At 37.2% G+C, this 17,010-nt stretch overlaps 2 protein-coding genes across 3 annotated transcripts; both read right to left on the reverse strand.

Annotated features, from left to right (window-relative positions):
• Positions 1–108: 108 nt before the first annotated feature.
• Positions 109–8,863, reverse strand: LOC141349709 (uncharacterized). Of its 2 annotated transcripts, XM_073853465.1 has the most exons (5): positions 8,584–8,863; positions 8,243–8,275; positions 6,064–8,081; positions 5,825–5,947; positions 109–1,480 (listed from the first exon to the last, which is right to left on the reverse strand). In XM_073853465.1, exons 3-5 carry the CDS (start codon positions 7,277–7,279, stop codon positions 1,263–1,265), a joined length of 1,557 nt encoding a protein of 518 aa, XP_073709566.1. In that variant the 5' UTR covers positions 7,280–8,081; positions 8,243–8,275; positions 8,584–8,863; the 3' UTR covers positions 109–1,262. The 2 variants fall into 2 exon arrangements, with proteins under 2 accessions (XP_073709566.1, XP_073709567.1); XM_073853466.1 differs by lacking the exon at positions 8,243–8,275.
• A 378-nt stretch (positions 8,864–9,241) lies between these two features.
• On the reverse strand, positions 9,242–16,941 carry LOC141349710 (uncharacterized). The gene is made up of 7 exons (XM_073853467.1): positions 16,283–16,941; positions 15,557–15,701; positions 12,542–12,704; positions 11,054–11,246; positions 10,879–10,938; positions 10,410–10,526; positions 9,242–9,488 (listed from the first exon to the last, which is right to left on the reverse strand). Exons 1-7 carry the CDS (start codon positions 16,364–16,366, stop codon positions 9,381–9,383), a joined length of 870 nt encoding a protein of 289 aa, XP_073709568.1. The 5' UTR covers positions 16,367–16,941; the 3' UTR covers positions 9,242–9,380.
• Positions 16,942–17,010: the final 69 nt, after the last annotated feature.

Here is a 17,010-nt window from a genome sequence, read left to right on the forward strand (position 1 = left end):
GACTTTGGTTGATACACAAACTCAGATTTTAGGTCACTTCAGGGTCTCTGGTCATACACAAACTCAGATTTTAAGTCACTTTGAGGACTACAAGAAAACAAGGAAAAATGACTTCCAAACCATTTATTTATCATGCAAATGCATGCTATAAATGTCAGAAGTTTTAGGCAATATCAGTAACAGCACTTAACCATAAACACAGTTACTTAAAAGTTAAGTGCATTTTAGTTTGCCAATAAAAGTGTCAGTATAAAATATAGGACAGTATAATCAATGAAACTGATATGAACTCTTTCACTCTTTTCTTCACCTTTACTTTCTTGCCTTCTACCTTGCTCCTCCCACTTCACTTTCCTTTTGCTCCTCCCTCTTCTCTTTTATCTTTGCTTCTCCTTTTATCTCTTTACTTTCAGTTCACTCAATTAACTTCTGTCTACATTGAACAATTGTAATTACAATTAAAGGAAATAAACAATACTGACATATTTTAAAAGTGCATATAGAACAGAATATGTTGACAGAAAAAAATAGCAACATGTAAACATATAACAACATGTAAACATGCATGTAAACAAAGAATGAAAATTAGAAATTTGTCAGTTCAGCTTGTTCTTTTTGCTTTCCTCAGCTTTTTACAGAAATTATCGTTGAACCATTACATTCAATCCTCTCTCTTCTCCTGTCTTGCTTACCTCATTAATATTCTGTTTCCTCCTGTACTCAAACAAATTCTCCCTCTTCATACACCTTTACTCTTCCTTACTATTTTCACTCATTTTTAAAAAAACAGAGCATGATGTGTAAACTATAAATATAGTTTGTCTGAAAGGAACCTATTATATATTACAAACATACAAAATGATGAATCGTTTGCAGAAGAAAAGCTTTTGTTTACATCATATATGTGTGTACTGTGTATAATAATTATGTAGCTCATACACACACATGAATGTATAATTTGAAGAAACAAAATCTATTTATATTTTAAGTGTTTATATAATATAAATTACATATAAACATGCATGTGTGTGTATTTATATATAGATAATTATTATACACAGTATACACACATATGATGTAAAAAAAAACTTTTATTCTGCAAACGATTAGTCATAATTCATCATTTTGCAGCCCTAAACATGTTAAAAAGTTATTCTAGAAAAGGCATTCATTATTTTATGTTTTTGTAACATGGCAACTTTTCCTCACCATGCTCTGTTTTTTTACAGTAAAAAGAAAAGTGTTTTTTATTTGCTCCCCTATCATCCACCCTGTTTTTTTAAAGTGGTGATCCTGTTTCTCACATAATTTTTCACACCAGTCCAAGTACGTTCCTTCAAGGCTTCTGGCTCTGCTTGAATGCATCTCTCGCAGTCTTGCTTACCAGGAACTTTGCATGTCTTTATGAACTTCATCATGTGTTTTTCAACAGCTTTTACCTCAACTTCTTCCCATTTTCTTTTTGGAGGTATTGATGAACCTATAAAGTGAAAAATCATATCCTTATTACAACTAAAGTCAATGGGATTTATTTATCAATCAAATGTAGAAACAAGCGCAGATCCATGTGCAAACACAATCTTACAACACCACTCATGTGTGATTCATTAAACTTTCATGTGGCCAATTCCATCACACAAATGAATGGGTGTTGATAAATGTGGCGAATGAAATCTATAGTAATTTAAATATTAAACCCATATAAATGAAGCCTAGCCCCTAGAGAATATGACATGAGGAAACATAACCTGGCCACACAGAGGAACATCTACATAGATATTGAACTTTGACATTTCAAGTTCAAACAAAGTAGCTTGAAAAGCAATATTCATGCAGTTGGGAGCCAGATTATTTTTCCGATTAGTCGACTACTCTAACAATTATTTTTTTTATTAATAAAGTGTTCTTTTTTTGATTAGCTATTTAATCTGTTAGATAATCTGTTTTCTACTCTCTGTCTGATCTGACAGTCATTGGTTGTTTTATTGTATTTTAACACAACTGAATGCTATTTTCACATATTATCTGTTCTGTTGTCAGACATATAGAGGCGTTTTTCCAGACAGGGATTAGACTAGTCCTAGACTAAAATAAATATAAGAGCTGTCCAAACTGAAAACATCTTCCACTGACATATCTTTAAATACATCAGTGCCTTTAGTTTGGCCTCAAAATGCACACAAGTAATGTTTTTAGTAAGGCATGTTTGTTTAAACTAATTATATTTCCTAATTAAACGAAGGTCTAGTCCTGGTTTAAACTAATCTCTGTCCAGGAAACCACCCCAAAGACTATTAAAATAGTGACAAAACATGACCCAATAACCTTGTGTTTAATTCAACCAGCTGTTACTTTAACTACTAAGTTACTAAAATTTTGATTTATAAACGCGACATCGCAGACAATTCGGCGCAAATTAAAAAAATTGCCATTACACAGAGTTACTACAGAAGACATGCGCGGGCATAGGAGAGAGAGAGCTCGCGCACAAGCACATAGAGAACCAGTGTGTGTGGGAAAACACTGCTAACCTTTCATGATAAACTCGAATCAGTCGTCTTCTCTGTCAGTAACATCTGACGTTTACGTGAAAATGCAAGTACACAAAGGAATCCGCACGGAAAACACAGCCAACTTTTAATTCTTTCACTCAGTGTCATGTATGAGAGGCGCTGTCTAGGGGCTTCACGCAGAGAAAGAGAGAGCGCGCACGTGCACAAGAGAGGCACCACTGAGCGCTCACAACAATAAATGAAGCCGTTTTAAATGAAAATAAAAATGTAAATGTTGCGACCATTGTTGATTTTGTGGCGCACACAAACAAATCAATGTATGGAAAACACTTCCAGGAGCAGAAGCAGCCATTACGCGAGATGAATGTAAACAGTGTGACGCGTCGACGCATTTTACGCATGTCGACATATTTTCGTAGTCGACGTAATCGATGACGTCGACACGTCGTTGCAGCACTACTAAAAAGAAATTGATATTTCACCAAAACGCCAACATTGTAATTTTTAGATATGTGACCGAACACGGAAAGTAGGGACACAAGTCTGGGGCAGATTCTTAATGTGTAGTATCTAAGCTTTCCAGCGATGTGTAACACATGGGAATCTGATCATATTTGGAGAAGTTGTTGCCATTTGAATGTAGGAACTCAAAAGACCTCAAAGCGGAGATATAGCCTTTTAAAGTTTGGATCATTTTCACCTGTGTTCTGCTGGGAGTGACAATAGGGCTCATTTACATCTCATTTAGCTAAGCCATACACCCTGTAAAGCCGTTTTGAGATACAGATGCTCTATCATCATATGTAGTTTTTTGTGAAAGAAGTCTGGATGAAAACAGACAAAAAATAAACAGGACTTTTTGTGTTTATCACAAGTCGCATCCAGTCTGTTTCAGACGTGTGAATCATCCAATGACCATTTTTGTCCACAAATGCCATGAAATATAGAAATATATAGTCTATTGTTTACATCAGTTTCGAATGAAAGTCTGGTAATAGATTATAATATATAATCTGATGACCATTTACGTCGTAACACTTTATATCACTGTATCGCTCGATCGTTCCTCCATCAGCCAATGACTTCATGGCAAATATTGATAGACAAAATACGTAGCCAATTACATAACGAATTCAACAATCATTGTGTGATTTTTTTGTGTGTTCGACTTCATGTGGCGCTGCAAGAACTGACAGGCGGATGACGTCAAAGTACTGCAAGAGCGAGTCGAAATTAGACTACTCCGTAAGATTTCTTGAATAGCTCGAATAGCTATGAAACGAAGACGACTCCTAACTGTGAGTATTTTTGGTAAAAACAACCATTTTAGTGAACATAGGTTGGTTTGGGCTACAGTGGGGCTCCTTCTCAAGAGGTTAAGTAGCCACGCTGAGGGCAGGGGCAATAACAAAAGAAACAAAAGCTGGCTTATCCAGTATGTAAATGCACACAGACAACGACACCACCTACTGCATTCTAGAAACTGCGTAAAAAAAGCAGATATCAACCTCAAAATGTACCCTTTTAAATATACAAATACTGCTATATCAAACATGTAAAGCTACTTCGTGATCTCAACAGATTCTGCAAAAAATATAAAAATGCTTTTCTATCATTAGCTCAAAAGTTGTTCTGCCGACTTGTGTCACTGGTTTCCGTGACGGGGCACATATTACTGTTTTTAAGACTTGTATATACCCAATTTACCATATTACAGGTGTATAGTAAAATCCTTTTTATAATTAAGTATTCTGCATTGATGCATTTAAATATAACAATGTAAATAAAAATCATACTGTCTATGTGAATTTCATTGCAGGTTTTTCACATAACAGTGTAGGCAGAAGGCGGTTGCGTTTACACTTGGCATTAACATGCGACCTGTATCCGGATGTTGTCCACATACACATTGAAAAGACAAGTGTAAACGCGTCTGTGATCTGAATGTTATCCGATCTGTGTGTCCTGATGCAGAGGTAGTCGAGGACGCATTGTGATCGGATCTCAGTGTAATGTAAACGCAATCCAGCCATCGTATCTGCATTAACAGGTCAACATCACAAAAAAACCCCGCCCACTATCATCTCCTCTTACTGACAGCTGTCAAAAATAAAGGACGTTAGGTCATGGAGCACAGGTGAGAGACGCATAAATTCATATTTGTGGAGTAATGGAAGCTACGCTTAAAAGTATCTTAATAAATCGATATTCAAAAGCATTTTAACACTGCTGACTGTATTTAAGTTATTCAGGCATATGTTATATGTTCCTATTCATAGAGAGATTTAATATTTAATGGCAGAATTCAGGATCGTTACAATGTTTGAGTTTCCATGGTGACATATCAACGTGAATGTTGCGCTTCTTTCTGGCTGTTTCTGTCTCATTTAACACATTTTAAGTTACTTTAAAACACGTACAAACCATAACAACATTAACCAAATACATTTATTCAGTGTTGGTTTTATGCAAGGTTACTTATATGTGTTTGTAAATTACATTACTTCTTACGCACTATGAACAGGAAATTTAGGAAATTGTTAGCTCTTTTAATTAAATCATATTAAAATTACCAGGAAACATAACTAACAACAGTTTATGGTTAAAATATAAATATACATATAAGTTCAGGCAGAGCCAAAAGCCCGTTATTAAGGCAGAATAAAACAGTGGAGTCGGTCATGTTTCACGCGGATTTTGTTGTTGATTTAAAGCATGCGGGTGAAAGTCAAGTTTAGGTAAAAACAGGATATTCATCCGCGGTGCGGACGCTATAAAGGCTTTTAAAGAGAAGGCTTTTAAAGCTAAAAAATATAACGCTTAAAATGTGAACATCACGGTTGTTGGGGTTGCTAGTTATTCTCTGCTGTTGGCTTCTCAGTAGCACTGTACAATACGGGATTGCGGTTAGCGCGAAAACCCTAAATCATGTGGCTAAAGACAGCTGTACCCATTTTGATTGACAGCTATCCACCCAGCGCGCGTCTCCCCGCACGGGATCAGGTCACACATCCAGATACAGAAGCCACATTTATGTGACAAATGTAAACGCGCCGTGTCCTGATATACGAATGATCGGATCTGCGTGAACGGATCACCGAGATCGCATGTTAATGCAAAATGTAAACGCAGCCTTAGTGAATAAATGACAAATCACATAATATATGTTTATCTATTTCTTCAAACTGACTGTACAACAAACTCAAATTTTGAAAAGCTCCTGTCTTGCTACTGTTGCCTATAGGTATTGTATTTAGTAATTCAGGGTTTGCCATTTCTTGCTGTTTGTGTAGTTTAAAGATTTTTTTTACCTTGATCTTTCTGGGAAGCAGATGGTTGATCAGTCTCTGCTGGTACTGGTGATGTTGTCTGAGGCAGGTCACTACAATCCTCTTCATCACTTGACATTGAATCACCTTCGGCCTCAAGTTGCTCTATAACAATAAAAGGAATCTGTGTATCAATGTATTTTTTGCAAAAGATGATGAAAGATACAGATTTGCAAATATGTAAAGCACAGACGCGCACAAAAATCTAATTTCATACATACCATTTGGGTCGATTTCAATGTCATCAAGTCTCTTTCCTTTAAAGCTGGACAGTGTTCCTTTCTCCATTGCCATTAAGACCTTACTCATTTTTGCCAGCTGCAATGTCCCCTCTGGTAACCGGTAATACTGTCTGTGGATCCTTATATCGTGACCGAGAAAATCAGCCAGTTGATCTGCTTCATTTTCATCAAGGTTGAGAATCTTTGACATGGTAGCTATGTGTTTCCTGAGCCTGGTTGAGGAAAGAGCTTCAGGATTCTTAATGCCACATTCACGAGCAGCTTTACTTATGCACTCTCCTCCTCTGTAGGCAGACATTGCACCAGATCTGGCAAACATAAAAGGATTCTCATTTGGGACACCACAAGCCTCACGTGTTTCAACAAGCAGCTCCATGGCAGAAATCAATGAAGGTTTGAGGAGGACAGGGACCTTTCTCCCTCGCTTACCACGGATCTCTACTCTGGTAAAGTGTTTACACAGCTTCCTCTCAAACTCAGAAAGACAGATGGCTATGTCTTCATGCAGCTCAGAAGAATCCCGGCTTTGAAAAGCTGACAAAAGCATCCGTGACACCTCACCTTCTCTTCGTCTATTGAACAGGATAACTTGGGAGAGTGTGACTTTGGCCAAAGCAGCATAGCTGTCTGCAGAGGGGCAGTTTTTAAGTTTATTAAGGAATTTATCCCGTTTCTTTTCTAGATGTGCGTGCAGGACTTTGACATCCTGAGTGAAAGGAATGATCTGTGGTGCATTCCACTTGGCTTCCTTCAATGTAGTTATAGCACCAGCAGAAATGTATTCATTCCACCTTGCTTGCTGTACTTTTCTGAAGTCTCGAGCACACTCAGCACGCTCATGGTCTCCATACATCATCGCATTACTTTCAACAATGCTACAGATCTTTTTTAAAGAATGTCCAAGTTTGAGGGCTAAAGAGGGAATGCGGTAAGAGTTCTTCTCTTCGTCAAAGCCAGACACAACTTTCACAGCTGATATGACATGTTTGAAGTTTGCTGGTATCATGAAGTCCTCCATTGTTTTCAGTGGGGTTATCCTTCTTGCTTCAAGAAGAAGTCTGCCAACTTCTCTCATTTTCTGTCGGATGTAGTCATGTTTGGTCACATCAGATCCCATCCTGTTAAACATGTGCTCTCCCAGTTGCATGATGCATCTGTCACTATGAATCACCCGTGAAACTTCGTCATAGTTCATCAGGGAAAGTACTTTCTTGAAACCTTTACTCACCTCTAAGCCAACAGGTGTTTTTAGGGCACAAAGAGATCTTACTCTTTTTCTGCCCTGAGCTTCATCATCCTTCGGTTTAAGTGGACAGTTTTTAATGTGTTTCCATAGGCTGAGCTTGTTGTAAAGGCCTTGACAGTGAATACAGTGGATAAATTCTTTGGGGTTTTTGCACTTTTTTTGGACGGTAGCAGGCAATCATCTCACCTTCCCCTTTTCTCACCACATCTGTGTTGTGGGCAAAGTTGCCCTTTTTTCTAAGAAGGTTTAACTGGACTCTTCGTTCTTTGGAACGTTTTGGGAAAGCTACAGCCTTTGCAACCTCTACTTCATTGCGATGTACAAACTCAAGGTGTCTTGCCATTTTTGCATATGGCTTAGAGCAAAAAAGGCAATACTGTTTTTTGTTATATGACCTGCTCTTTTTTTGTGGTGATGGCATTGACTGAACCAAAGTCTTTTTGTCAGATGAGGTTTCGGTCTCTTCAGTTTGGCATTTCATCCTTTTTGATGACACTGCTGTCATACATTTGGCAGATGAACTACCTGCCTCTTCAGCTTTCCTTTTTGAAAGGGGTGATTTAGTATGTCTTAAACGTTTGTTGGGTCTAGGATCACTACATTCAGACTTATTGTTTGATCCATCTGAACTCCTTTCAGCCTTGCTTTGTCCAGAAGCACTTCCATCTGATTCATCTGAGCTGAACTGGGGTATGTAGTCAACATCACTGTAGTCCGTAACATCTGAATCACTGTAGGCACTCCCAGAATACTAAATGAGAAAAATGTTACACTTACTTAAATCATGCAAAATTATTTCTTTAACTAAATGTTTAAAAACTTGCTTAATGGGATAGACAACTGCCAGAATCCAACTGATTTTCAACAAGAGGAACTCATTTAAGCATATAAAGTGCATGGTTAATTACAAACCTGTCTTTTTCTTGATTGCCTTAATGAGTGCATCTGAAAAAAGAACAAACAAAACTAATGTACATAAAATTGTATATAATAATTAAATGTAAATAATAATAATTTAAAAAATAAAACACTTAAGAGCAAAAAACAGTTATTTCAACTAGATATATTTCAAACTGTAGCTTAGCAAATAAGGCCTTAGTAGATGGCACACTTGGCACGGTTTGATAATCACAAACAGAAACTCTGTACAATACAACTGTATCATAAAATCTTTTTGCACCATGACATAGATGATAATAATATTAGGTCTGTGAATTCACATTAAACAGTCATTACTAATCTCAATTACCTACCTCCATTAAAGATAGTGTCTCAGACACCTGTGATGAGGAAATCACAGGGGTGGAAGCAGCACAGGGCAAGGGTGTAGAGGGATGCACAGGAGAAGAGGACGATGATGTGGTCTTCACAGGTGATGAGGGCTGCACAGGAGAAGAGGACGATGATGTGGTCTTCACAGGTGATGAGGGCTGCACAAGTGCAGAGGAAGATGATGTGGTCTTCACAGGTGATGAGGGCTGCACAGGAGAAGAGGACGATGATGTGGTCATCACAGATGATGAGGGCTGCACAAGTGCAGAGGAAGATGATGTGGTCTTCACAGGTGATGAGGGCTGCACAGGTGCAGAGGACGATGATGTGGTCTTCACAGGTGCTGAGGGCTGCACATGAGCAGAGGAAGATGATGTGGTCATCACAGGTGATGAGGGCTGCACAAGGGCAGAGGAAGATGATGTGGTCTTCACAGGTGATGAGGGCTGCACAGGAGAAGAGGACGATGATGTGGTCTTCACAGGTGATGAGGGCTGCACAAGTGCAGAGGAAGATGATGTGGTCATCACAGGTGATGAGGGCTGCACAGGAGAAGGAGAAGGGTATGAGGGCAATAAGGCTTTTACAGAGGTAGACATTGCACAGGGTGCCTAAGACGGTGCATTAAATGTGTATGCTATAATACTGTCTGTAACTTTAAAAGTATAATTGAAAAAAAAGTTAAAAATAAAAGCAGCATGGAAACTGTTCAACGACTATTAACACTTTAAATAATAAAGTCTTAATTGACTGAGGTGCTAATCAAGTAATGTGATGATCATATCCAAATATTACTCACCATGAAATATTCTTGTGATGGCTCTATGGCAGTCTTTTTCATTTTAATTTGTGCTCTGTTAAAGCGCTCATGGCAATCTTTGAGTTTCTGAGGATATATGAAAAGGTATTAAACTTAAAATAAAAGTAAAATGTACATAATGTTAAAAGCTGTGACACTCAAAGACATTAGGCAAAACCAATCAAAAATATAGAAAACAAAAAGTAAATATAAAATATTGCTTAATTTCAAGTGCTCTGGTTTAGATTAAAGGAATAGTCTACTCATTTTCAATATTAAACTATGTTATTACCTTAACTAAGAATTGTTGATACATCCCTCTATCATCTGTGTGCGTGCACGCAAGCGCTGGAGCGCGTTGCGACACTTTGATAGCATTTAGCTTAGCCCCATTCATTCAATGGTACCAATCAGAGATAAAGTTAGAAGTGACCAAACAAATGTCGCAGCGCGCTCCAGCGCTTACGTGCACGCACACAGATGATAAAGGGATGTATCAACAATTCTTAGTTAAGGTAATAACATAGTTTAATATTGAAAATGAGTAGACTATTCCTTTAAGAGCAAGCCAAATAAATTTAGTTTAGTAAAATTAACTAAATAAGGAAACCCATAAATCTGTTAGAAAAGATATAGCACATAAAGTAAGAAGAGTCTATGGGCCAGATCTACTAACAGCTTGTGCCAGCGCAAACCATCATTTTGTTACATAACGACTGTTGTGATTTATTAAAGACTTGAATGTCTTTAAAATACAAAATCGATTGTGGGACCATTGTCATGTTTGAATAGAAAAGAGCTCTGCCCGAACTGCTGCTATAAAATTAGACACACACAATTTTGGAAAATATCATTATATACTGTAGCATTAAGATTTGTGCTCACAGAAATGAGTAGTTAAATGTGTTCACTAGAAGTTGCCGTCCAATACTTTTGTCCATATAGTGTAACTAGTTATCTGATGAAGTAAACGGCCTAAGATACTTTCTGCATGTATAGAATGGTTACCATTTTATTCTCTGATGTACTTGCTTTGCCTGACTGTTGTGGCTCAACTTGCTTATGTGGTTCATTGATGTACACCTTATACAGGGCAGATGAGGAAACAGGAGGAGCCTGATGGAACTGAAAGTCAGAAAAGAAGAGTTAGGGGGTAAATTTTGTACTGTATTTGCTAAGCTTTTGTATGGTTTTGTTTTATACTGTGATGTATAAAAGACAGTGAGATGCAGTAATATAAGCTACACGTTCATCTGTCCTACAGTAACTTTAGCTGAACCTACTTTTTAAATCTGTCAGTATTCCTCCGTTTAAAAAAACAAACAAGAATACGTTTACTGAAAAAATGCACGATTTAGAAGTTGTGGCATTGTTTCACAGAGGATTAAATGCTTGTCCAATATGTCAAAAACCTCTCAAATTGCTAGTTTCCCACATGACTGTATAGAACCCGAATATAGATGTTTTGTGTACTTACCAATTTCTGCAAATCCAAACTGCTGACTGGGCTTTTATCACTGGATTCTGTTGATGATACCTAAATGAAAGATTTGAGAAATATGAGAACACAATCATATGGTATCAAATCAGCATAAGAGAAAAATGTCATCATGAAATATTGTTAAAGATTCTTAGGATATACTTGACAGTACCTTAGCTCGCCAAGGCCAATCTGAATCTCCATAACTGTAAGTGATTTCTTCTCCTGGTTGGATATCTCGTACAGCAAAAAGACACAGATGAGGCTTTTTGTTCACTTCAACAGTTCTTATTTTGCATGTAGGATTTCTGTGCTCATCATTTACAAGTCTTCCCAAGGACCCATCTTCCTTGGATGCATCCATGCTATAAATACATAAAAATACCACCAAGCATAAGAGACTGATTTGTAATCTTGTACAGCAGTTGTTTCCTTTATGCCTGTACCTCGTAAGAGTAACTTCTGTAAACATATCTTAACAACTACATGAAATCAAAATGAGTTTTTTGGGCTTTAAGGCATTTTACATCAGTGGGTCTGGTTATATGGTCTGCTCTACACATTTTGGGGCAGATTCCTGAACAGGGCTAAAGTCTATTCGCAGACTTGAATACAAGTTTGAATTGTCTGAACAGAAAACAGCTTTCACTGAGATATCTTAGAGAGCGCCTATTTCATTGCTAAAAAACAATATTATTTTGTGTATTTGGTATAATATAATGTGTTCATGTGGTTTATGGTTAAAAAACACATTATTTTCCACGTAAGGTTTATTTTTGTATTTCCAGATTTCACTCTCTTCCTGAAACGCACGGATTTGAAAAGCTGTGTGCCTAATTGGTCAGCTAATCTGTATGTTGTGATTGGTCTGATTAGCTCTGTCAGCTGGAAACGTGAGACTTCTTACCATGATTGAAAGATTCAGTTACTAACAGGAGTTACAGGAGTTAACTTACAGGTTGAGTTCGAAGCAGGATGAATTATGATAATGTCGGTCTTGTCTACATCACCAATCCCAGGAAGTAAACCTTTTGCCTACATTCCGTGTGTTTGTTGTAATCCAAGAAAAGAGATTTACGTTGGAGACGATAACTCGCGTCATGGTTTACTTTGGGGTTTGTAACTTTTGCATATTGTTAACATGTACAAATTCACACTTAAACACAAGAGGAAATTTAAAAACAATAGGTGCTCTTTAACATATCAGTGCCACTGTTTTTATCACAAGATGCACAGCTAATTTTTTTTGTAAAATGTCCTAATATTACTAAGCCCTAGTCCTGGATTAATCTAAACCCTGCACACAATAAAAATCATCAGCTGGGTACTGAGTGCGTCATACCAAATGTGCAGAGACGAGGATCACCAGGACCCAGGGGCCGGTTGCATAAACATAGCCGTGACATTAAGACTGCGTCTTAAGAATTATTCTGACTAACTAGCAATTAGTTAGGGCTAATCAGTCTTATAATTTGGATTTATTAGACCAATCTACCTTTCTATGTAACATACTTAAAACAGTTATGATCAGTCTTGAAGAAAAAAATTCATGACTAACTTTAAAGACTAGTCTTAAAAGTTTTATGCAACCGGCCACAGGAGTTTTGGTGAACTAACCCTTAACCGCCCTATTACTTCAAGACAATAACTCTATACTCACCACCAATTTTTGCCATGCCACTGAAAATCAAACAAGAATGTGTTCTCAACGTCATTGTAGAGTTTAGATCGATCAAGGCTCTCCTCTGAAGTCAGAAGTTCACCTCTGTATTCAAGGACAAAATCACCTCTAAAAAATGCTTCAGTGGTGAAAACTCCACGTCCTAAAAAGAAAAAAATACCAGTAAGTTCTGATGTTCCTTTAAAGTTAATTATTATTTTCATGAGCTCTTATCCAAAAACAATAATAAAAATTACTAGATCTGAAGTTTTATCTGTGGTATCCAACAAATTTGGACATTGCCCTAGTTGGATCTTTCATTTTGTTGTTGTCGGCTGGATTAAAAGGAGTAAAACAATACATTTTACCTTGATAATTTGTTATATAAGAGGTCATCATACTTAAATGAACATCACAAATTTGAAAACGTCCGTGCTATTGAAATATAACAGTTTTTTGCACCAAGCCAGGAAAATGGTCTATTCAGGAATGTGCTGAAATATGATGTCAGAGTAGAATTGAAACACCTCCCCAAACCCATATACAATGACCACTTTTGTAGCCCCGTCCACAGCTTTGCGTGACATGTGTGGGTCAGGGGTAAAGCAAACCATGCAGTGTCTCAACAATCAGTAAACATTAGGGGTGGCACGGTTCATGAAAAAAAGCGTGTGTGCGTCGCACGGTTCATGGCATGCGCAATAGCCTCGTGCCCTGTATGTGACCTTGCCTCAGATGGCGTGTTTCCCTTTCGCGAAAGAAAAGTTGACTGTTGTGGAGAGTGAGTGCTGCAGGTTATGTTACATGTAGAAATGGCAAGTGGGAGAGAAAAGGAAGTCTGCCCGGAGTTGGATGATGTTACCTACAATGACAGTAGAAAAAAACAATAGATAGAACTGCAGTCTATGGGTTGAATTTGTTCAAACAGCCACAGGAGACCGCCTTCTCTCCGCCCATTTATCTAAGCTAAGGTACTGAACGTCTTTTCTGACTTCTGCCGCGAAAACACGGTGAACGTGCGCTATTTTTAGCCTTTTATTGATAAAACTAAAGCGGCTGATTTCCGCGTAGTTTCATTTTGCTAGCGTAGGAAAGTTGCGCGATCTTATTTCATAAATTGCCTCTTAAAGTAACCAGGACAGAAGTGGTCAAAAGTGGAAAAAAGAGACGGATTTAAATATTACAGGTGTAAACGTTGTGTTTCTCTCTCGTCCACATATACTCTCTGCAGTATTTAAGCAGCCTCTCAGTGATAAATCTTAAAGCTACACTGAAGTTGGCAGATTGATAAATGCAAGTTATCTTTGTGTGCTAAAAAGGCACATAAGATGGATATACACATTCTCCTTTTTTGCCAAAAAAAGAGAGGGTCCCAATAATGTGCTTAAAGTCAAATTCAGTTTGTGCATGATTACATGATATAACTTTTTTAATAATGTATCCTAAATTATGGATAATTACTACATTAATAAGATAATACATTTCTGGAGTGTTAAAAATTAAAAGTAAAAATAACAACAAGAACCGTACAGAACCGAGAACTGTGCCATTAAACCGTGATACGAACCGAACCGAGGGTTTTGTGAACCGTGCCACCCCTAGTAAACATGTCTTTAAAGATTGCCAAATGTAACCAAAATGACTTTTGAAAACATGTTTCCTTTTATTTTGACGTGGTGATCTGTTATAAGTACCCAACAAAGTGTTCGGTTGTGGAAGAACCGTCTATGGGAAGAACACAGACGCTGTTTAACGGAGGCTTGGAACATAACATTAGGAATGCGTGGTTAAAGTTTGTTTTTGAAGAAGTTCCAGCTCGGGTGGGGAGTGTTTGTTTACTATGTGTACCACGGATTCATTTGTAAAGAAGCCATGAGTCGGTGCTGGATTTGCAGAGAAACTGTGATTAAAAGCACCAGTAATATTGCATCTGGCAGGAATGACACAACAGTATACACAGTGAGTAATACATTTTACTTTAAGTTACTACGCGTCACTACTGTTTAGTAAAAGATCGCTTGATATGTCCTGTTGTAACATCAGTGTCTAAACACATATATTTTACTGTTTTCATTTACTAAAAAAATTAAACCATTAATAAAGGTGCAACACTTAACAATATGACTGTAATATAACGATAGAAATATACAAAGTTAGTGATAAGGAAGAACTTACCAGCCCTAATTTAGATTCTGATGCCTGCTTACTGTGTTGTATACGGTAATTTAGGCAAGTCGCGTTTGTAAGGTCCAACACTCAACAAAGCTTTTTTATCATATAACTGTGGTATGTAACGTTATGTGTATGTAAGAGCAACCTCACAAGCACAATAGAAATATACAAAGTTAGTGATAAGGACTTATCAGCCGTGGTTTAGATTCTGATGCGTGCTTACTTGTGTTGTTTATGGTAATTTAGTCACGTTGAGTTTATAGTTTTGTTTATACTTTACTATACGTATTGTCATTTATGGGTATCATCTTTAGCACCCAGAATCTTTTGTGGCTCAAACATATTTGTGTTCGGCTGCTATTTTTACACATCAATGTTTTAAAAACATTTCCCCACATGTAATGACGGGGATCATAGCAGTGGGCGTTTACGTCCAGGTCTTCACTGCGGCCCGCCCCTTCAAAACAACCATTATCCAGAGAGCAACTAATCCATGTTACAAAATAACCTATTACTTATTGCCTTTGATGTTTTTGAATGGAAAAACCACTTGAACATCATAAGTAGATATCAGACAACAGTAGTAAAACAATAAAATCGACAGATTTATTGCCCCTTTAAGTCAGCAGGATCTATCACAAGAGTCCATGTAGAGTGCACGTGACACAATTTCCATCATGCATGCACTGACGGATTTTGAAGTAGGTAGCCCAGGCGATGTGTTGCATTTTGTCGCAATGCGCATGCATCAAAAGTCTGTATGCACATACAAATAAACTATGCTTTGCAACTTACATTTGCGTACATGAAAGAAAACCGTCTATACTACAGAATTTATCTTACCTTTATATTTGCTGATAACTTGCTCATAAAGCTCAGGCTTGTCTGTTTTGCAAGTAATGTGATGCTCAGCATCCTGTTGAGGTCTTTTTCGTTTTTTCTGCCTTGGTATACCCAGCATCATGGCGACTGCAGTGACATGCAATGACTGAAAATAATTAAATTAATCAATCGATTAATCAACCATAATATTAAGGTTGCTAAAATTGTTTACCCAAATAGCCAACAAATGGTATAACATATGTATCTAACTTATGTATATGCATGTATACTTTTGTAAATATACATATAGCTTAGATATATACACACACACACATACATACACAACTGTAGTTAACTTAGATATACATACACAACTTAAAATCTTTAAAGATATCTGTGGCTATTCGTGCCACTGTGCATGATAAGAAAATCGCATGATTGAAACTTAGATTAAACAATAAGAATTAATTACTAATTACCCAATCTATTACTGCTATTTCACATAATTTTACTAAGCACTTAGTCGTTTATGGACAACATTAATAGATCAGTAAAGTAAGTTAAGTTACTCTGAAACCAAATGTTTGTTTACTGACCAATGCCAATATCATTATAGGCTACTCAGGAAGATAATATTTTTGACCACAAACCGTCAAATAAGATAAAATATTTCACAAATCGTATGTTAATCCTGCTTATCTTTCATATTTTGCAAAAATATGTTATTATACATAGGACTGAACTCACCTTTCCTCCTATAATGAGCGTGTGTAGTCTGCTTCGCGGGAAATTGGGGCTAACAGCGGTGATGTCATTATCACGTGTCTGCATTTCCAGGGAAACGAATCCACTGCTGCTGACTTGCGTAGTAAAAGTGTCGTTGATAGGAAGGCCGAAAGGATGTCACGTTGAAATATCGCGTGAGCGATTCGAGCACGTATTGATAAAGTTTGATCTCGCGGTACTGTGATGTCATATCTTGTTCGATCTGCGCAGCGCTGTATGAACACAGCTTAGTGTTTTTGCTGTTACGCTACAGACAAGGGGATCAGCACAGCACCTCGTGCTACTGTCCAAAACAACTGCTATTTACAGAGAGATTCCTCTAAATGTTGACAAATCCACATGGAAATTAATTGATGGAATGTACTTTTAAAAACATTTAATACATACAACAAAACAGCTTAATGAAAGCTCTGTTTCTTGAGAACATTTACTGCTCCACCTACAATATCTTATTGGACTGTCTTTTTTATTACCTAATAAAAATTAAACATGCAACAAAGCTTTTTTAAACAAGTAAAAAATATAATATAATAACTTTTGACCCAAATTGAACACAGCTGAAACAGCTAATCAAGGTGTTCAGGGTTGCTTGATAATTACAGACAGGTGTATGAGCAGGGTTTTAGACACCTGACCCAGGGTTTAGGTATGCACACTGTGAAACTTCAGATTATGAATACCCAGGGTTA

Source organism: Misgurnus anguillicaudatus, chromosome 15 (assembly GCF_027580225.2).
Source record: "Misgurnus anguillicaudatus chromosome 15, ASM2758022v2, whole genome shotgun sequence".
Lineage (NCBI taxonomy): Eukaryota > Metazoa > Chordata > Actinopteri > Cypriniformes > Cobitidae > Misgurnus > Misgurnus anguillicaudatus.